Genomic DNA, 22,615 nt, shown 5'->3' with positions numbered 1-22,615 from the left:
CGACCTGTGCCGTGGCCGGAGCCCCGGTGAAACTGCGGACGAAGAGCAGGTGGGGCCACTGCGTCAGTGTGTGCTGCGATGTTATTGAAGTGGTCCTGAGGGACCTATGCTAGGGGTGAGAAATTACGGGAGAGACAGAGGGCCATCGAAGAGAGGTGGGGGCGGGGCCCCGTCTGGCCTTCAGATCGGTGAGTCAGCGGAGAGGGATCCGCCAAGCTGGGCAATAAGGGATAGCTGTGAGCCCGAGGAGATGTGGGTGGACCTGCACAGATGACATTGCGACCTAGTGGCTTGTCAGGGGCCCCTGAGGGTTCTGTGGGGGGCCCGCCCTGGGCACAGCAGTGATCCTGGAACCTGGAGGATTCCCACTGAGTCGTAGGAAAGCCACGTTAGCAGGGGACGGACCCGGGTCATGAATAAGCCCCACACAAAGCCTACCATATCGTTCTCATGTGGCCGCCTTCCCAGTTATGGGTAGAGCTGGAGAACTCTGATTCTCTACATGAGCAGTGGAACTGACCTGGAGCGCCTTGTACTTCGGTGCTCCCAGGGGCTTGACCATGGGTGGCTGGATTGAGGGCAGACTGGGTGGTGGTGCACCAATGGCCTTGGCCCCCACCATGGCGCGGGGCGTTAAATGGACCCAGCAGCGCCCTAGCCTTCTTTTGAACATGCCATTGGAATTGTTGGCTGAAACACAGGATGCCCTGGACCTCTGTGACATGGGTAAGGATAAGGCACCGTGTCCCCTCTGCCAACACAATAACTCAATATACCACGATGCAACACCCCCAACAGTGGATAACTAGACAAAAGGGTACCAGCGAAGAGGGGGAAGACAGAGGTGGGGAACCCTCCAGCGTGGACCTGCTGGCAGCCATATAGGGCTCCAGAACGGCCCTGGAACACCAAATAGAAATAGTCTCGGTGGACGTGAATCTACTGAGGGCGGACCTGAGAAAAGTAGTGGACAAGGTGTCCACAGCGGATGGAGACATTGTTGAGCTAAGAGGAGAGGTGTTTTTTATGAAAAGCAGGTGACTTAAATGGCCATGACCATGAGGGCTCTGGAGCGTCGGGTCGAAGATGCGGAGGGTTGGGCCCTGCGCAGCAATATCCGCGTCCTGGGGTTCCCGAAACAAGATGAGGGGAGCTCGTCGGAACAGTGGATCCGTACTCAACTGTGCCCATGGTACCTGCCTGACTTTTTCGTTGTGGAAAGAGCGTTGGTGCCGCCGCACCCCCTGGGGCCCAGCCGTGGACTATTCTATCCAAAACACTTAACTACCGTGACCCCGACTGTAAACTGCATGTAGCATGTGAGCGCTAAAATCTTACCCATGGCAATAGTAAAATCACCATATACCCGAACTACACCAGGCAGGCGAAGGAACTGCTCAGGTCATTTCTGGGAGCCAAGCAGCAGCTGCGGACCTTGCAACTACAGTAGATGCTTTTGTACCCAGCTAAACTGAAGGTTCTGGTGCAAGGAAAAGCACATTTCTTTGAGACGGCGGAGGAGGTGTGGGAGACTTGAGATTCGGGGAGATGCTCTCCTTCCCCATGAACCGCGTAGCCAGAGGTGACGATGGGGCTCTCATGTCCAAGTGGGGGGTTGCAACGAAATGGACAGACCGCAGGGGGGCCTAGCGAGATGCCGCTGGGGTAACAGAGGGTCACCTTTCGAGAGGATGGCACCATGCACCTTGGGACTTTAGAAACGCAGGCTTCAGACTCACATTCTCCCTCGTCCATACTGGAGCCTGGAGATGTGCCAGTGACCCTGAGCCCAACAGAAGATGTTGTTCTTGACTCCCTGCCAGCTCCAGCACCGGAAACGGAAGACGACTGAGAGTGGTGCCCAAGACTATACCTGATTGTTTCTTCTTTATTGTTATGATAGTGCAGTGACCATGTGCACTTGTGCTGTAGACCCTGGTTTCAGTGCGTGTGGTAACGCTGCAGAACTGTTTGATGGTCGAATGGTGGTGTGGCCGGGCGGGAGACTTGGGAGGGACGGTGGATGAGAGGAGCAACTGTCGCCTGCATTGTGTACACACTGGAGATTGATGCATTGTTGCCCCTCCGTGGGCTATGGCTGATCACAATGATGGTTTGATCCCGGTCAGGACTCTAGTTCTCCCTGGGGAATTAACCAGTCCCTGTTGGACTGAGGGTTGGCTGAGCACATCCTGGCACGAGCAGGGGGAGGGCACTAACGATTGCACAGTTGCACGTTATTTGTCCATGGGTGGGGGGAAGAGCTGTTAATGGATTGCTGGTTTATTAGATGCAGCTTTTTGCAGCAGCAGCACACAGTGGCTAAGGGTCGGCAACAGGGGATTTATTTGAAACACGCAGTACATGGGGATGGCAACTGAATTTAAACTACTGACCTGGAATGTCCGGGGCCTAGGCACTTGTACCAGGAGGCATAGAGTGCTTACCAGCTTCAAAAGACATCACTTATCTATAGCATGCTTACAGGAGACATCTAGACAGGGTGGCCAAGAAATGACATGGTCAGATGTACCATTCTTCCTATTTGACTTATGCTAGGGGTGTGTTGATATGGGTGGCTCCCGGGATAACTTTCACATTGACATATATGGAGGCGGACGTGAACAGTCGCTATGTGCTGATTCGGGGAACACTAGACGGTTGTGACTACTCCATTTTAAGCTCCTATGCCCCGTATGCCAATGATCCTGCGTTTTATCAGGTCATGGAAGACTTAATAATACAGGAGTTGGACGTACCCATTCTGTAGATGGGGGTCTTTAACTACATATTGGACTGTCCAGAGGAGAAGACGTTGTAGTGACACACTTAGCTCGTTTTCTATCCGACCATTCCCCAGTTAACTCAGTATTGAAGTGGGGAGGTCCTGTCCAGGTACCGAGGACATGGAGAATGTCTGCTAAAATCCTAGAGGACCCGGTAGGCAGGGAGGCACTGTCTCATGGACTGACGGAATATATGGCATTTAAATGGGAGGGGATGGCTAGTAGGGTCACGGAGTGGGAAGCACTGAATGTGGTGTTGAGGGATGTATGTATGTGACTAATGTGTGGGGTCTGCCGACCGCTCCAGCGGGAGCTCAAAGAGCAGGAGGACGCCCTGGGGGCAGCCCAAGCAGAGGAACAGGTGCATTGGACCGCTGATTACAGAGAACTGTCTGCGCAGACTCATCAGCGACATATGGGATAGGCTAGATAAATGCACACTCTGTCAGTACGGAGAACATTACACAGGAATAGGGACTAGTCTGGGCACCTTTTGGCCTGGATCTTGCGGAGGGAACAAGCCCTATCGCTGACTACGTGTCTGCTCACGCCGAAAGCTACAATAGTGTACACCAGAGCAGCCATTCTTGAGGTATTTCAGTTACACTTAAGGAAAGTGCACAAGGCGGACCCTGCTGTCCAAGCAGACCGCTATATACCACTTTTGGAGGGATTACCCCTGGCGCACCTACCCCCGTTGTGTGTGGAGGTAGTGTATGCCCAGTTGTCATTGGAGTAGGTGGGCGAAGCGCTACAGGCGCTCCCTAGGGCGAATGCTCCGGGGAGGGCAGACAGATTCCCGCCAGAGTTCTATCAGGCATTCTCGGCTACGGTGGGGCAGTCCCTACTACAAGAGTACGGGGAGGCACTTGATCGGGCATGAATCTGCAGCGGTAATCTCATATATTACATGAAGCGAAGCATAGAAATGAGGAACTGGCCCTGGTGTTGATAGACCTGGAGAAGTCCTTTGATACTGTGGTGGGCATAGGGCCGTAGTTTCAGAGCTGGGTCAAATTGCTCTTACGGCCCACACGCTAGGATTCGGGTGGGCTCGAGTCCCTCAAGAATGTGAATAGGGGAACGTGTCAGGGGTGCCCACTCTCACCACTGTTATTTGCCCTGGCGATTGAGCCGTTAGCCGTTTGGGTGCGGCGAGAAATTGGTAAGTGGGCCTTTCGTCTAGGTGGAGCAGCACGTTACATTATATGCAGACAAAGCTTTGTTCTGCATAGCTTCACCCTGGATGGCACTACTTAATCTGTTGAGGCTCCTTTATGATTTGGGGCACTTTTCTGGCCTGCATCTAATTCGCCACAAATCCTTAAACTTCCCTTGGTGAACATGGCAAAGTTACCCCATGAATGCTTCCCTTGCCTTAGGTTGTGCTGGGAAACTGGCACATTTTAGCTATCTGGCTGTACAGGTAGCGCTTACAGATACCCAACTGCTCAACCTAAATGTGGATAGAGTACTCGCTGCATTGTGGAGATCGGTGTCCTTTTAGAACTTGTTGCCGCTCTCACTGATGGGCAGACTGGCACTGTCCAAGATGGTGGTACTCGCACACTGTCTTTATGCTTTGCAGAATCCATTATGCGCTATCCCAAAGATTGTTTGTAAACAACTGAGCTCGGTGTTCACATCTCTGCTCTAGGCGGGTCCCAATAGTAGGGTGGCACTGAGCACCCTGTCTCGATGGTATGAGGAGGTGGGACTGGAGGCGCCAAGGTGGGATTACTAGATTATTACACGACGCATCTGCAACATGCAACCCGGTGGTTTGATGAGGGAGACAACTGGGAGAAGAGACTATTGGTGTGGTCACAGGCGAAGTGGCCTACATAGTAGGTCAAACCTCTTCTGTTTGGCAGTTGTACGTGGAATCAGTCCTGAAACATGGCCCGTTTCATCAGGAACTGCCTGTATGGATATTGGCGCCAGTGCAACAAATGATGGCACACATGTCATTCCAGGATTGGAGGGACGATGGCTGCGAAGTGATGGCAGACTTATACACTGGTGAGACTTTTAAAACATGATCAGGCGTGTGGGAATCTCACACTGGTACAAGGGCACTACTTGCACTACACAGGGTTGGTGGAAGTGTTTAAAGTGACATGGGCTGCCTATCCCGTGATCCTGCAGACAACACACACCATAGACCTAATTCGAAACTGTGGCGCTGGACGTCGATTGATCTGCTTGCTTTACAAAATGATGAGGTTGGATGCTGCTGGTCTTCCCCCTAGGGCGAGGGAGGCATGGAATGCAGACCTGCAAACACCCATGTAAGATAAGATGTGCACCGCCATTAGTGGGCTGACACATACAGTATCCTGTAAAGCACGTTTTAGGTTGGTGCATTACAATTTTTTGCCCCACACACATATGCCAGCGAAACTTGATCGTATTACACCTTCTCGAACAGATCACTTTCCACAATGTGGGGATAGAGCAGCGGATTTTCTACACTTAGCTTGGAGTTGCCCTAGATGGATGTATTGTGGACCCAGGTAGGTATTCCAAATTGACTGCTCACCGCTACACTGTTTACTGGGTCACATTAAAAAACCTAAAGGATGCACGATGGCTTACAAGTTAATGCAGCTGCTGTTAGTGTTAGCAAAACGTAGGGTTGCTATAACATGGATGGGGCATAACTCCTCCACAGTAGATGCATGGCACCGCAATGTGAGAGAGTGGACAATGGCCGAAGAACAACATATGAAATTGAGCCGAAGGGATGAGAAATTGGCAGATGACCTCAGGGAATGGGGTGTTCTTAAATGCAAATCAAGATGAGCCCGATATTAGCGTGAGTGAGCCAGAATGGGAAAATAATCCATGATGGCTGGAGAGGAGAGCCCCAATGTGCTATTGGGATCAGTAAAGTCCTGAACCTAACTAGCCGAGCTCCTCATGAAGGTACTGTGGATTGCAGCCAATACTGTTTGTGTAACTGCTGCAGGATTGTTGAAAATTAAAATAAAGGTGTTAAAAAAAAAAAGATTGGCTGGATAACTTGCTGAAAGACCGATGGACTGACTGGTTTATACTTTAAAATACCTCACTTGACCCAGTCTGAGCGGAGAATTGTCTTGGATCTGAAAAGGAGAGAGGCCTTAGCTGCCTGCTGCTCTGATGAAGTCCAACCTGTCTGCTTAAGACCATTGATAAATGTTGCTCCACAAGTGATGGCACTAGTCTGCTGTTGACTTGCAGGGCTAAAGGTGACTAAGGCCCTGAAATGAATGCTTATTTGTCATTATGAAACTTACCTCCTGAGGCTGAAATGTGTGGAATTTCCTGAGATGGAGGAAGATACAAGAGTAAGCCAAAGATTCCTCAATGATACAAGTTTACTTTTCTTGGGTCAGACTATTAAGGACTTGTTGGAGCTCAGTCACAGGACTATTGTATGTACGTATGTATGTGTTATATGTATAGCGCATGCCTTCCTAAAAGGCAGCCGAGAGCTGTACAGTGTCAAAGGCTAGGATGCAGTCATTTAGTGATTGGAAAAATAGTTGATTCTTGATAGCAAAAGTGTATTTCATCACGATGTGGTGTTCTTTAAAGAGATGCATATGCAACTCGTTCCTAAAGTGGAACAGGGATGGGCTAGTATTAATGGATATAGGGATGTTGTCTAAGATCCTTGGCGTATAGCCTAGTGCCTCTTTACTCTATAGCTTAATATCCTAGTCAGTAAAAGTGAGTCAGGGAAAGTGTGTTAGGGAATAAAAAAAGCTGCATGTCACCCCTTGAGTCAAAGTGTGATTTGCCACTGGTGGTTAGTAGTTGATTTTTGTGCGCCATGGAATTTTTCCACCCCTGTGAGTATCACCCCACCCCTCCTTCAGTTTGTGATGTACCCACTTTGCTCTCATGAGACTGCACAATATTTGTTTACAATCCATGGCTTGCGCAAGTCTGACAAGTCACATTAAGAAATTCTCAATTCTCTCAGCCTGTGTGTGAGTGATGGAGTTAGATTCAGAATTCAGACGTGCAACATTTTTAATCTCTCATTTTTGGTTGTTTTCAGAATTATTGAACAGAGTTACACCAGACCAGAAAAGTATTTACATTTTGGCCAAGCAATACCATCTGGGTCAAGTTTGGGTTAAAATTGTTTAGAGGTTTTTGGTGCGTCAGTGAGGAAATATGCTTATGGGATTTAAAATGTGAATTACAGGTTTTGGAATGTCTTTACTAGACTCTTGAAACCTATCAAACCCATGTGCTTCCGCATCTTTGAAAGGTTTGAGGAGGACTTCTCAAATGGATCCAAAAGATATTAGAGGTCAAAAAGGTTGTTCTTATCAACTAACGATTGCAAACAGAACTACCACGGGCTCTATGTTTTTAAAGTATTTTTGTACCCAAGATAAATTTATGGATGCAAACATTTTGATTGCCTGGCATAAATTCCTGATTCTGGTTAATAAGAAATGACAGACTTTTCAGTACATGCATTGACGAGTGCTGCAATTTTGCTAGTATGGTGGACTTTTCACAATTGTAAAAGTAGTAGTAGAAGTGTATTAGGTAGTGGGCCTTCTGGGTTTAGTCGACCTGTAAAGGTTCTTCAATGCCCACCCACAGAAACTTAAGCTTGTGGGTAATCTCCAACAATTTGCAAGTAGTTTCCAAACATGGAAAAATATACAAATTGACTTCTTTAAGTTTGCTTCCACAATATGAATGGTAAATAATTGCCACCAAAATTAAGAGGGGATATAGAGAAAATGGTATGTGCAGAGGGGAAAATACTTTCTTTGTGGAGTAATAAAAATTTTACATGTGCAAATAGTCACTCGTGTTACATTTCCTATGAGGGTTTGAAAACTTGTACACATTCTGCATGTATACATTTTACTCCTGAGACTTTTTGAGAATTTCGAAATAGATATATTCTTCAAATGTAGGAGCAGTCCGGTAGGTGCAAAGTTCGGCACAGATCTGTTATTCCGATTCTGTAATCCCCTAACCGCCTTTAATGATTTTACTGCTGGACAATTCTATTCTGATTCCAGTAACGTTATCCAGCCCCACGGATGCACTTATCATTGAACTAGAGGCTGGTGAAAGCATTCCAGTAGTAAATGTACCTGCCTGGCCAATGCGAATATACTAATTGGGAAGTAACAGTAACACAGACTGTACCAAGTCTGAGTATTCTGTGTGACCAACTGTAATAGTACTTTGACCATTCTTAATGCTAAACCCTGTTGACGTGTATCTACTACTTTCTCAAGTGAATCTTTTCTTCACATTTGGTTACATTAATCTAAGTGACTTATTTATGTAACTTGTAATAATACATAGTTCTTTTTTTTCTTTCAGTGAATGGAAGCATAACAAAAGCAAAATTACATGTGTAATGAGTTCACAAATCTGAGAGCAGTGATCGCATGGAATCAGCCTAATTCAATAAGGGTTCACGATTGTTTCTTAGATTAGTTTACTGAAACAGACACCTTTTCAAAATGTTTGCTTGAACCGCCAAATAATGTCTGCAGCATTTTCTCCACTGTTGATCGCAGCAGCACAACGTCATCTGGGGACAGGGAAGAAGAAGAAGAATTTCCCTCCATCCATCTCCTTGAACCTTGCCACTGAAATACTAGCTGTAGATTGTGGGTTGAAACCTGCCTTCCTGTATGATTACAGCACAGCTGGGATTGTGCCACTCTGCAACTTCCTTCAGGAACTTCAACTCATTGGTTGGATCAAGCACCACGTACATCTGCTTGACATAGTAGATAACATAATTGTGGTGAATGTGGAGAATGCAGTGTTGAATCTGGAATGTGCCATGCACAGAAATGCTGTTGGCTTTGTTGATGCTTCGACAGGCCAGACAAGTCCGACGGTCTGTGAACCATGCCATTCCGAGGAGATCAAGGGACACGTTTTTGACCTGTTGAGTCATCTCACCCTATTTAGAAATGGTGAACCTGGAACTGTGTCTATGGGGGCAGTAAACTGCCAAGAATGGAATTTGTGCACCATATTTGGCGTTCTTTTGGGGTATCCTGCTTCCTACTGGTTTGATACAAGGAAAGGGATTGAAAATTGCTTAGCCCTCACGCCTCTGCGGGTCTTCAGTGCAGATGGATCATGTTTAAAGATAAGCGATAGCATGCGATTTCAGCTTTACTCCTTTAGCGTTCCAGAGGAATTGCACCACTACTTGAGGGAGTATCTAGACTCTTGGAATGAAAACCTGAAGAATGCTTTTTCTAAACAGAATTGTTTTACTAATTTAAGTGTGACCAGTCGTTTGACAGTCTTGACAGCCGTAGCTTTGTAAATCACATCCATGTTTTAAAAATTAGTGGTGTGAGCCTTCACCACAAATCTGCATACGCCTCTGGCACTGTATCTCGCCATTGCTGGGAATTGTTGTTGGACTATACCAATACCATCCTACTTCGGAAGAATAATTGATACGGGGAATGTATTTCACATTTCTCTCCATTCATGCTTTATTTTTTTTCTCTATCTTTGGGTGGGAGATCTATGTCTTAATGTGAGCACTTCACTACGTTTTGTAATACAGGGAAAATCACAGTTACATTAGACCAAAATCCCAGTTTTATTCCTCTCGTGCACACATCTTGTAGACACCCCAGCTTTTAAGGAGATTCCTTTCTCATGTTGTGGCTTTTAGTAACTGAACAGCACTTGAGAAAAGTTACACGATTTAGAGTTTTCTTTCGTAATTATGAATATTCAAAGGGCTAATTTGATAATCATCTCAATTTTAGTTTTCTTTTCAATTTCAGTTGTTTTCGTTACAGAGTGTGTTGTATATTTAATACCTCGGTGCGATATGCCTGTTGCACTTCCCAGGTGTCTTTCAAATGTGTTAATTCCCCAAACTGTGAATAGATAGAAAGTAAACTACAATGCAGCCGTGTGTGTTCAGCAGAACCAAGACTATTGCGAAAGTGTCTAGTGCCAGGACCCTGTGCCGTTTCACCAAGAAGTGATATATTTCTGAAGAAGCACAAATCAAGGACACGTACATGGTACAGATGTGCTATTCGGATAGCTTATTACAGACCAGGGAAAATAACGCCAGAGGCTAAATCCCCACAGATGTTCGTTGTCCTTTTGGATACACTGCTTGCTGTTAAGCTGGTCTGTTCTCTTTTTTCGTTCTACAAATCTGAATTTGCTTCTAAAATGTTTTCAGGTATTCATATTCAAGTGTGCCTTTCTAATATATCTTTATACTTAAACATCTCTTTCTGGCGTCAAGCCTTAGGTCTTTGCAATTAGGTTAATATTTTTGGTGTATCGAGTAATGGCCAGTATTTTTCTTTACACAGGAATGTATCCAAAAGCATCTGCAGACTAATGTATAGAATATTTTACCCAGTTAAGATTTTCATGCACTCGCGCAGCATGTCTACAAGGCGAATCTTCTGCATCTATTAGATCTCAAAGGGACTTTTCAGTTGGTCAGTTGCTGAACACATACCTTCTAAGCCAATGGCAGTGCACGCCCCCCTCGTCTTATGTGGAGATCAGCAAGAATGCGAGGAGATTTAAAGGCAGGCAGAACTGTTCCTCTTTGTTCTCTCCAGGCATATGGTTTCACCTTCGAGGTCTACAAAACCCGTACTTGACTCATAAACAAGCTAATCGAGCTCTTGCGATTGGCTAAAGAAAGAATGAGTAGTGGTGACATCACTACTTCACCAGGTTCGAGTCTCACTGATGCAGACTATAGATGAACTTGCCTTGCCAAAAGTGAGGGAAGTCAAAATAGATCTAGGACAAGAACTGAACCAAGAGATCGGTAACCTAGAGAAGGAGGTTGTGTGTGGGGGGCCAGAATACTATTATACATTGCTCTCCTGAAAGTCTACTAGGGTAGCTACTGTATATTACGTGGATCACATTTTTTTGTTGTTGAACTATGTTATCAAAAAGGCTCATGCTAAAAAGAGTCTAACTGTCCAGTTAAATGTGCCAAGGCAACAGGTTTCCAACAGCATTTTTTCCCGCCAAGCAAATATTTTGAGAAAGAAGGACAGCCCAAAGTAATAGTATGTAAGCTACTAACATGTCCTTAGTTGCAAGTAGGGTTGCTAACATTTTGTTTTTTTTTAAATACTGTACGTGTAGGCTTCAGCCAGGTGGAAAAAGGTTCATGTGAGAGACTCACAATTGTAGTAGTCTCTGTATGCAGCCAAATAAAGTGTCATTCTATCATGTGGCAGCGCCTACCTGTCTATCCTGTCCTGTCACATTACTACTAAGCTCTATCCATTTAGATAATAAAAACCGACAACTTCAGGGTCACCCATCACATGCTCCTGCTTCCAATCACACTTGGCAACTCTGTACCGGAAGAGCAGCAGAACTGTCAAGTTTTTATTATATTACATTGTCCCAAATGAAAAAGTCAAACTCCCCAAGATGGTATAATGAGGTGAAGGTTGTAAACTTGGTGCTATACCACCTTTTCAAATGGTTGTTGCTTCATATGTAACCGCTACAGCCCAGTACAGTCGGGAGCTATGGTTTGTTTGCAAAACTGTGGACTTTGAATCTGCGCCCCTAGGTTCAAACCCAGGATTGGCTCTTGATGAAGAAGAGAACCAAACTGTGTACCTGTATCAAGTGCTCCAATGTTCTACAATACAAACGTGTTACACGCAGCGCGGTTCAGTGCAATAACGTGGTAGACGAGCAATGCAACTGGAATAAAGAAATACCAGTAAACACCTATCTAGTATTTGTACATTGCCAGCACCCGTCTTGAAGCCTTAATTACTGGGAGGACGAGAGAAAAATCCTACTTGCAGGCACGGTGTCCTCTGAAGTTGAAGCTGCATAGTCCAGCGGATATTACCACAACTAAACCTTATATCTGTATGGCAAGCGGGATTGCAAACGTTCGATTTCTAATGGCGTCGACTGTCCCAGCTAGACTGTTGGCAAGTAATGATGCAGTTTATTGAAGACATTAACATTATGGATCATCTATCTACAAGTTGGTCTCTACAGCTACAGATGTCCTGAAGATATGAAGCTTAGGTCGTGTTTAACTCTGGGCAGCGGTTGACTAAGGCAGGTCAGGCATTTTGCTGCTGCTGAATTTATAAAACAAAAGAATGATCCCTTCAGGCGCATCAACCCTATTGATCAAGGCAAAGGTACAGAGCAAGCAATGTTTATGTGAAGGGAACCAAGGCCATCCTCAATGTACGAGGTACAGCATGAATCCGCAACCGCGGAGAAGTAAAGCCTGGACTCAGAGCAGTTGGTGTCTGTTAATCTAAGACTATTGGAATAGGCAGCTAAGTTCCACTTTATTGAGAAAACACAGAAACAGTCACTGTCCTGTGAAAACTATGAGTTCATAAGTGGCGGTGTGAAAGAAACGAAGAGACTTCAACCAAGCGTTTCCCACGTAAACAGTGTGCAAGAGTGGTTGTAGCGAGGCAAAGTTGAAACCACCACTATCCCGCCGAGTGTCGCTTGCTCTTCATTCTCATTTCCGTGAAAGCCTGAAGCAGAGACACGGAGCACAGTGCGATACTATCTTGTTATTGTCTCCAACAAAGAAAATATTGCTTAGTTACTGTGTACTAGAACTGTAATTTGCCAAAGGCTTTCCACAGAATCCACCATGTTTTTGCATGTTAATGTATAGGTTACAGACAATCTGGCAAACAATATAAGATTAAATAGGTTAGTTTGCTTTTTCCAGTATGGTGAATATAAAACAAGAAAAGAAAGAAATTAAAAACATAATTTCAACATTTGTAGGAAGCTTTATTAAAAAGTTTCCTAAAATTGCAAGCAGGCAAAATACTCCATAAAACATTATTTAAAAAAATATTTTACAAATACGAAACTCCTGAGAAATATTTTACCACTTTATGTCTAACGTCAGTCTAAAATCTGTAAGATGCATACTCCAGCTTATCGTATAAAACTGTGCTGTGGAACAATGATGCAGAATAGTGCTGTCGCTGTTGCTAGGAAGATCATCAGACATGGAAACCAGCAACTGCTGCAGCACCCCTAAAAAGAGAAAGGAATCCGGCTGTGAATGTCACATAAAGTAATGTGCAGAAAGGAGAGAGACCGAATGAAAAAAGCCCCACACACTCTTTGAATTTCTTTGTGTAACAACAAAACCTGCTCTTTGGAATAGCGAAATGTAACCAAATCTTAAGTGACATGGGAGGCGTAAGAATGCACTACCTAAAGCAGCTCCCAAAACGATGACTTTTTCGTTACTATGTTCAAATATCTAACTCATTACTCCTTTATATTAAGGTTCGAAAGTACGACTTATTTTATATTGAACGAAACAAATGGATCGCTGATTAGTTTGCAATATTTCTGTCTATTATTTCTAGAAAAAGGCGCTTTTATGATCCTGGTGATCGAAATCAAGTTTTACAACCAAACAAATATTTCAAACATTCGATTTTACCTTCTGCACATGACAGGGACTTGATCAAAAGGGTCTCTATTTATGTGTAGCACACTGTGGGCATCTTTTACCTTTGGCCTCTTAGCCTGAAATGTTTTGCTCTGGTTTCTGCATTCACGAAGCTTTGTCTGGCAGAAGAGGTACTCCTGACTCAGGCAGTCCAATTCAGATTGAAGGTCAGCACACTGAAATCGGAATGGAGTCAGAAAAGTTAACTTAATACCAAGATAACAAATACACTAAGTGGTTATGACCAACATTAGAGTAATTCCACCCTGGTAGTACTCTGTAAAACAAGAACAGGAAGCACCATTAACTGCAAATAACATACACGAAGTGCTTACCAATCCAGTATTTTTGTTTTTCATTTTATGTTTTTCTTACATTTTCATACAATATTTCAAACTAGCTATCACTATCATGTACCAGCTGTAAATGTAAAATAACCTTTGTAATAGGATTTTAAAATGTGAAAGTGAGATATTGTACATCCACAAGATACCAGAAGTAGAAAAGATTGGCAGCCGTAAATCAACATGAAACCTGTAGGAACAGTCCATGACAAATTGTTTTTATGGTTGAGTACACATCCCTATTTTGAACCTAGTACCCAAGTTACAATAATGCACAGTAAGCAATCACAGTCAAAGATTGCGCCACCATTAAGGTGCCTTGAAGTGGTGTGATGCTGGCATCAACACTATCTCTGGCATAGTCTCACTGTCACTGCCAACACCTGATGAAAAGTGTTGAACCACTTTATTTCTCCTAGAGATAAATCCCTTCATGGCCCTCCATGATTATCACCACTATCCTACGACTTTTTGTACCAGAGATTAATTGCAGCGTACAGCGTCACTGCAGATAGAGTGGGCAGCTGTTGCCAGAGACTTCTAGAGACGTGGTGCAGTCTAGATGCAGAATCAATCGCTCTAACAGAACTTGCAAGTTGGCACACAGCCACTTGTAGACATCAGCATCATTTCACAAAAATGCTATAGGTAGTGGAAGAGACATCACACACCATTTGACCTTTACTTTGAGTCACTACAAATGCTTACACATACACTCACATTTAAACACTCTCACAAGCACGCATACAACATTAGTTAAAAACATTTTTGACTTACCTTAGCTGCCAGATAGGGTCACATTCCAGCTAATTGTACTCCATGTTTATTACACAAATAGTATTATTTACTATTTGTGTAATAAACAAATTGGTAGAAAACCAGGAAATGGAGCCCCGACTGACAACTATCAGGAAGAGCTACCCCTGTGTTCCAGGCACTGATTTTGCCACCTTTGAGAACAGTGGTCGCAAGGGCCATTCCAGTGGTCGCAACTGCGACCCCTGAAAAACGTCCATAGTTGCAGTCACACCAAACAACAAAATGCCCATTGAGAGGTGCTTTTGTTATATGGGTATTGGGCAGCAGCGGCTCTTCAGTTAAGGGGGAGGAGCATTGCTGGTCAGCTGGAGATGTTAATGATTAATGTCAATAAAGAGTGTGGATCAATAGAGGTGTGCAAACCCTATCTTTACAGATTGCTTATATATCCCATTTATACTCACGTGCTGAATTGCGTTTGCGTGTACAGAAAAAATACAGACTGCAGTTCAGACAACTGTGATAAAGGAAAGACCATTGGCTTGGAGAAATGCATAATTGTGGTGACGCCCATTCCAGCCTCAGAGGCTGTCGCCAAGGCAAGGGTTCTAGCGCAAAAGCCTTCCATCCAAGATGGATGCAAGAGGCCACCTCCTTAACAGATACTGATGTTGACTGTCTTTGATCCGACTTTGTAAACACAAGAATTTCTCCAGTATGAACAAATATACCCCGTGCCGGTGATATTTTGCCTCTTGAACAGTATGATTTTATATACTGATGGTTCAGCGCAGCCTGCAGTTGTCACTGAACAACGATACCGCATGTGCAGCAGTACGTGGTGTCATTGAAAATTGAGAATTTCATCCACTGTAAACTTTTACACAGTCCTTAGGCGGACTCTACCGATCAGCAGACTGAATTGAAAGGTTTAATTCTGGCACTAGAGAACACTGGTCGTGAATTCCCCACACTCATAGTGTGTGATTTGTATTACTGTATCCAGTCTTTTAATGAAAACCTATATTATTCGTGCTTGAATGGATTAAAAAATTCCAAAGGAAACACTATCAAGCATAAATTGCTTTGGAGAAAAGTGGCACATTTTAAAGAATGCTTGCCATGCATGGGCTCATGTAGTTCATACATTGGCTCATCAGCGTGTTGGAATACATGTTCCCGCCCCCCCCCCCCCAACCCCTTTGGCATATACCTTGTACCTTATAAAATGACCTCCGTGCCCTGCGCTAAATTGTCTGTCTGCAGCGGCCCTCTGAAGCGAAGCAGTGTCTAACGCAAGGCGGCTGGTGTGGAGATCCCTCGCTGGGATGCTGCCGCCAGGGAGCTGCAGTGGATCAGGGCAGCCCACGCGCAGGCTCACCACGGCAGTGGCAGCACAAGGCAGCAGAAAAGTTAGGAGATCCTTTCACCCGCTGCAGCTGTATTTCTGGAGGCATACAGCAGCCCTCACCTCACATCCAGGGGAGTGGTTGGTGGACTATCAGGGAGGCTGCAGAAGAAGTCATGTGGGCCCAGCACCCTATGCTTATGGATAAGAGAGGTCAACCCACTGATAAGGCTGGTAAGGTTAGTGGCAAGATCTTAAGGTACACATAGCATACCCGAGCTATAACGACAACAAGGGCTAGTCCTGGGGTTGAATTTCCTCCGGTTTATGTGGCCACTGGTGCTAAGAATATGGTGAAGGGGCAGAAATGCCTGCCTGGAAAGGCAGCGGATGCTGAGACCACAGATACTAATTTTGGGAAATCTGCAAAGCTGTTGAGGAACAGACTGCGTGGAAGGGACAGAAAGATTCCAACCCCCCAGATTAAGGTTACCTCTTCCCTTAAATCCTTTTATAAAGTCCTGACCCTACTGGCCTCACAATGTGAAGAAGGAGGTGTGGAAGAGGACACAAGCCATAGGATCCTGAGCATGGATAATGTTTCTGTCGCATCTGTTGCTGGTAGAGATACTCCTTCAAGCAAAATCATGAATACCGAAGCAGAAAGTGGGCTACGCGAAGGCTTACGCAGCTCAGGTTCCTACGAATAACAATTGTAATGTTCTTGCACTAGCAGACAAACCAAGATCAGTTGTAGAGCATTGTCAGCAGGTGACTGAAACAGCAGGAGGTGCAGTTAGAGGGCAACCTGATGAATCATTGGCCGCCATCCTCTTAGGTTTAAAAGAGGAGATGAAAAACAGATTTAAGATATCGGAGGCCAGTTGGGCAGATATCCAAGCCTCCTGTACTGCGCTAGAACAAAAACTGGAAGAAGTGGCTGCTCGGACCAGAGCATTAGAGGAGGCGGTAGCCATGATTAGACTGGACATCGGAAAAAACACATCTGGGATAGACCTGGTGATCAAGCAGAACCAAGAATTAAGGGAAGACCTTGGGAGGGTTGAAAATCACTCACGGAGGAATAATCTTAGGTTTTTGAATATCCCAGAGGCGGAGGAGGGAACTAATATCAAGTCTTTTATAAACACACTGTTGCGAGACACAGTCCTGAAAGACAGGCCAGACATTATTCTTGAGCAAGAAATACAGAGTGTACATAGAGACTCCTTCAAAAGGAACCTTCAAAGTCAGAAGCCAAGGAAGATTTTGGTGAATTTTCTCACCTATGCAGTAAAAGAGGTGATACTGAGTACAGCCTTTGTCTCCCTGTTCTCTGAACTATACGCTGTAGAGGTTTACCCGGACTTGGAGAGGCTTAGAGATTGGCGGAAACGTGTAGAGCTCACAGTGAAGGGTAGAGAATGTTTGGAAGCACCAATAACCAACGGGGAACTTATGGAGTACTTCTTACATATAAAGAACGGGAAGGCTTCCGGTTCGGATGCAATTCCATCATCGGATGCAATTCCATCAGAACTCTATAAGCTCCTAGTAGAGGAGATTGTCTCAGAACGGGAACCATTATTTAACTCAATATATCGAAGGGGGGGGGATACAGATCCCAAATTTGTGGAAAGAGGCCACAATAGTTTTGGTTTTAAAACCTGCTGAGGATCCTAAGAAGGCAGACTCCTATCGTCCAATCTCATTGTTAAATGCAGATTATAAAGTCATCACAAGCATCCTGGCACGGAGACTGGCCAAGTTAGCCCCCCCAGCTGATACATCCGGATCAGAAAGGATTCATGCCAAAGTGGCACATCTAAGAACTAACGCAGCAGTTGATTGGAACTATTTATCATGTCACTGCTCGCTCAATCCCCCTGCCTAGGATCACGATAGATGCAGACAAGGCATTTGACTGGGTATGCTGGCATACTTGTGGGGGGGTCTTGGAAATATTGGGTTTTAGCCCTGTTTTATCTCTGCGCTTCAGAAACTTTATGAAAACTCATCAGCTATAATTCTCCTTAATGTCTCATTGACTAGGAGTTTAAGTATTCAAGGCAGGGTTGGCCCCTGTCACCTCTTTTGTTTGACATCTATATTGAGCCATTCACACAGCTACCAAGAAGAGACAATCGGGGTATCCCTTTCCACTTCCCTTCTCTTAGCAGTAAGATTAGGATATACACCGACGACCTGATAATTTATACATCTGACCCTGTTCAAACTATGCCTAGGGTCGAGAGACTGGCGGCGGAGTTTGGGGCCTTGTCTGGATACTTGGTGAATAACTCTAAGTCAGAGATAATGTGTTCAAATTAAGAAGACTGGAGGGGTGCAGGCATAAAATATCTAGGAATTGTTATTGTCAACCTTGTGGATGAAATACCATTATATAACTTGAAAAGGGTGGCAAAGGATATAGATACTCTATTGTCCTGATGGAAGAACTTGCCATTAACAATCTATGGGCGTGTGAATCTCATCAAGATGTCGATCCTTCCCAAACTGACATACCTTTTAATTTTGTCCCCCTTTATTTTCCGGTACAAAAGGGGGTGGTAATGGACGGAGCATCAGAACCAATCAAACACTCACACCCAGTCAACAGATCTGGGTTTGATCCATCACCGTTCTTTAGCCCACTCTGCCACCCCAGTTCAGACATGGCCATATGCAAATCAGTCTGACCCTGTGCCTCATGGGAACAGTCCAGCCCGAACTGCCAAGCCATGCCTTCCCTGGACAGGAAACAAGCTTCCTAGGACCGGTTTCTGGCATTTCAGCCGTCTTCAGCCAGGCTTGCTTGAATCCAGTGGCAAAGTGAGTAAGGGACTCACGTCTGAGCATACCCTGCCAACTTATGGCGAACAAAGCGGTACAAAAGGGGGTGGTAATGGACGGAGCATCAGAACCAATCAAACACTCACACCCAGTCAACAGATCTGGGTTTGATCCATCACCGTTCTTTAGCCCACTCTGCCACCCCAGTTCAGACATGGCCATATGCAAATCAGTCTGACCCTGTGCCTCATGGTCCTAGGATGCTTGGTTCCAGTCCAGGGAGGACCTGGCTTGGCAGTTCGGGCTGGACTGTTCCCATGAGGCACAGGGTCAAGACTGATTTGCATATGGCTGGGTTCAACCTGGAATGGCATGGTGAGCAAAAAAACGATGGATTTAGGCCCAGATCTCTGTACTGGGGTGAATGTATAACATTGTCCTGCATTCTGTCCATCAACTGTTGTTTTTGCACCCCTTACATTTCCAACACAAGTATTAATAAAATCCAGGGGAGTTTTATATGGGCCTCTCGCGGGGCAAGGCTGGTGTGGAAAAAGTTGAGGCACAGGCTTGAGAAGGGAAGCTTAGCCCTCCTGGACCTGAATCTGTATTGCATAGCTTTTCAGTTTAAAAACTTCCTAATGCTACTGAGTAAGCAGGACAGTTCAACAAGGGGATTACTTTTAGCAGAAATGATCAGGGAGTTTGGAAGTACCGGATTTTTGTATAAGTTTGGAACCCTGAAATCTTTCAAAAAGGTACGATTGAAGGTTTTAAAGACAGCATTAAATCTTTGGTGCAGGGTGAAAAAGATCCTGAGTATTGTATATTATTCCATTTATTTACTTATATGAGATTCCCTTGGCACCCCAGAATGTATGAAGGATGGGCTGAGACTTTCTCTAAGTTGGGCAGGGTTGCTACCTGGGGGAATGGATGACAGTGCAGGGGGTATTACTCTGGAATGTCTTGAGAACTAAAACTGGAGAGTCCCTATCAAGGTTCAACTGTGTGCAGCTGTCTTCCTGGCTCACGATTTTGGCCCTGGAGACCCGGGATACAGGTAATTTGAGTCCACACTCCAGGATGTGGGATCCAAAAGTAAGGAGGTTGCTATGTAGTACTTGAAACTTCTGGAGGCTGAAGACAAGATGAAATAACCATATCTAGTGTGGGAAGATACTTTCCAGGGGGTGGACAATATGGCAAAACTATTTGAAATTATTTTTATTCAGTGGTTAAGCAGCAAATATAAAGCAAAATCACCTTTTCACAATTAACAGATTATATTGGACCCTCCAAAAGATCGCAAAGTTTGTGTCGCGGCCCACCCCAGATGTAGAAGGTGTGGTCTCAGGAAGAGACCTAATGAGGAACATGTCTTTCACTTGTCCTGGCATTAAGGCATTCTGGGTGGACATTGAGAGTATCTTAAAGGACATTATGGGGGTTACTATAACAACAAACCCTGTATCAGTCCTATTGGGGGTGGATATGACTTCACGTAGTCTATTGAGCAGGGAACAAAGAGGCCCCTTGTTCTATCTGATACTCTTGGCCAGGTTGGAGATCTGTAAATACAGGATTGAGCCCTCGCTCGCTTGTGTTACAGACACAGTAACGTGAACGTGTCATTTAGATATTGAATGCAAGTCTGGAAGATTGACAAAAGTATGGCAGGGCTCGAAAAATCTGAAAAATGGTACTAGTCCTGCAGGACTAGTACCTTGAAAAATCTCCTCGCCCTAACAGTGACCTACTTGACCTCCGTCTCTGAAAGCGGAGCAAAAGTGACAAGATAACAAGATTTAAAGGCATTTTTATTGCTCATTTGCTTTGTGAGCAATAAAAAGTCCTTTATATCTTGTTATCTTGTCACATTTGCTCCGTTTTCAAAGACGGAGGACAAAAGTTAGTATGTTTTCCTACTCGCCAGAAAGGGCGAGTAGGACCTAAAAATAGCTCGACCTCATAAAATTTACCTCGCAAATGCGAGCGGTCGAGTGGATTTGTCGAGCCCTGTATGGGCTAAGTTTACCACTTTGGGTGGGATCAAGTGAAAACTTCTGATAGAGCTAGAGGTACCAAGGCACCGCTCTAGACGATAGTCCGGTATGCTTGGTCAGTTTGGTGGGACCTAACCTGAATGCAACAGACAGCGAGGCGGATAGTAAGAGTAAAACGCCTGAGACCTGCAGATGCTATGGTGATATGAGGACAAAAAATAAATAAAAAAAGATTTGCAGATCTTTATAGGGACCCGTGCAGGAGCAGCCTTCATGGACATGCAACTATCGTTTGCCTCTTCGGTTTACCGGGACTACCATGGGAAACCTTGGTGTTGCTGTGTATTATTCCTCTCCATCGTGCTGAGGAAATTCGCTAGTGGAAAAGAAGAACTGTGACTTAAAGCAGCCCTTAACAGCTAGAGTATTAGGTTCAGGTCGTAGTTGGATCCATCACTTGTATGGAATTCAGAGAGCTTTAAATAATCTGCCTAGAAAATCCTTGGATGGACAAAACCCCTATGAGGTCCTCTTTGGCATCCAGATGTACGTTTTAGAACTTGATATAGGAGCAGGTCCTGCCCTTGATTTGGGGATGAAACTCATGGGTAATTTTGTCGTTGTCTCTGAAATTATTTTTTCTAATGTTAAAGGTGAATCAGCGTCTTAGTCTATACGATAGACGCGACTTGCCGTGGTGACAGCAGCCGACCGCAAGCGTGAGTTGCCAGTTATCGTTGCTAATATATATACATATTTAGGACAAAATAGTTTGGGAACTAGACCTTCAGTACCACTACTTGGCAAGCCTACCATGGACAAGGAGGCCAACCCAGCCTGTGAGTTTGCTAAAAAACAATGGGATAAATCTAAACAACAACAAAAGAAAAGTAGACAAAGTGGAGGTTCTCTGCCCCCGGAGTCCTCTGAAAGATGATACGATTTTCGTGATCTCACTAAAATAAAGACTCTCGATAGGTATCCGGCACCTGATGCACGTTCTCCTTGTTGCTTTCAGGAATTGTCTGATCAACAGTGTGACAGAGGAGGGCGACCTGACTGCAGACAATAGTATGTGAAACCAAAATGCTCATCTGACATAAAGATAATTAAGGAGGACAGGCCTCCTCCATGTAAACCCCTTTTTCAGGAAAAGAAAGTTGCGGCTTTAACTGCTAAATATGCCACTGACCATGAGAACCCTCCTCCTGAACAGTTGGGTGGTGACTCTCCTGGACAGCGTGGCTAAAGTCACAACAGTACGCCAGACTCTCCACCAATTTCTGGTAGCAAAAGCTACTGAAACATTTATTACAGTTGAAACCGCGGATACCTGCATGGCCCCTCCAGACAGACTATATCACTTGGATATTAAAATTGTATGTGACGTTAAGCGGACCATTAAAGCGATATCTTGGGACAACTTAACTACGTCGTATGACATACTTCTGGCAGAGGTCGATTGCCCCCTCCCCCCCTTTGTTCTTGCATCCCCCAAGGTGAGGATGTGATTCTACCTTTTTTTTCACACTTTGTCCCGGACAAAGTCAAACAAGCTTATGCTTCTGAATGCGCCTTTGCATTGGCCCCTGCACTTTATTGTAACCACACTGGTTGGTAAAAGGATTGTCTTTATTATGTTATGTTATAAAATTCTTATAGAGCGCACGTACACCAATTGGTTTCATGGCACTGTTTCTAGGACTTACCTAACCCAGTTGGAGTTATTCATAAGCTTGTGTAAACAACCATGTCTTAAAGGATTTTCTGAAGCTCAGTAGGTCAGTGCATGACCTAATTTTCAGGGGAAAGGAACTCCACACTCTGGGCACCAGGGTTGCAAACCTGCAGCCCCCTTGATGCTTTAGCTTAAAGGCAGGAGTTGCCAGGAGATGGAAGTGAGCCAAGTGTAGATTACGTGAGGGAGTGTACCTTTGAATAAGGCTATCGATTAATTTGGGGCACCATCCATGTAGGGATTTAAAAACCAGACACACTACTTCAAAAGCACCACATTGGGGGATGGGAAGCCAGTGCAGCTTCCTCAAAAATGGGGTGACATGTTGCCACCTAGGTTGTTGGTGAATCAATATAGC

At 44.8% G+C, this 22,615-nt stretch overlaps 1 protein-coding gene and 1 long non-coding RNA gene across 2 annotated transcripts in view; one reads left to right on the top strand and one right to left on the bottom strand.

The window, feature by feature from the left end:
* Positions 1-22,615, bottom strand: part of LOC146869347 (uncharacterized) — a 34,451-nt gene that overhangs the window by 6,803 nt on the left and 5,033 nt on the right. Inside the window, exons 2-3 of the long non-coding RNA XR_014981040.1 lie at positions 13,332-13,445; positions 12,692-12,842 (exon numbers count right to left, since the gene is read on the bottom strand). This is a non-coding gene — a long non-coding RNA (uncharacterized LOC146869347). The remainder of the gene's footprint in view (positions 1-12,691; positions 12,843-13,331; positions 13,446-22,615) is intronic.
* On the top strand, positions 8,305-9,108 carry LOC146869348 (UPF0739 protein C1orf74 homolog). Its single transcript, XM_085651164.1, has one exon. The coding sequence runs from the start codon at positions 8,305-8,307 to the stop codon at positions 9,106-9,108; it is 804 nt and encodes a 267-aa protein (XP_085507290.1).

This window comes from Triturus cristatus, chromosome 1_1 (genome assembly GCF_964204655.1).
Source record: "Triturus cristatus chromosome 1_1, aTriCri1.1, whole genome shotgun sequence".
NCBI lineage: Eukaryota > Metazoa > Chordata > Amphibia > Caudata > Salamandridae > Triturus > Triturus cristatus.
The sequence above is the reverse complement of the archived record's forward strand: the minus strand, read 5'-3'. Positions and strand labels throughout refer to the sequence as shown.

What these genes read in the sequence shown, in the direction of transcription:
- LOC146869348 (XM_085651164.1), top strand. Translation starts at nt 8,305, where the DNA reads ATGTCTGCAGCATTTTCTCCACTGTTGATCGCAGCAGCACAACGTCAT.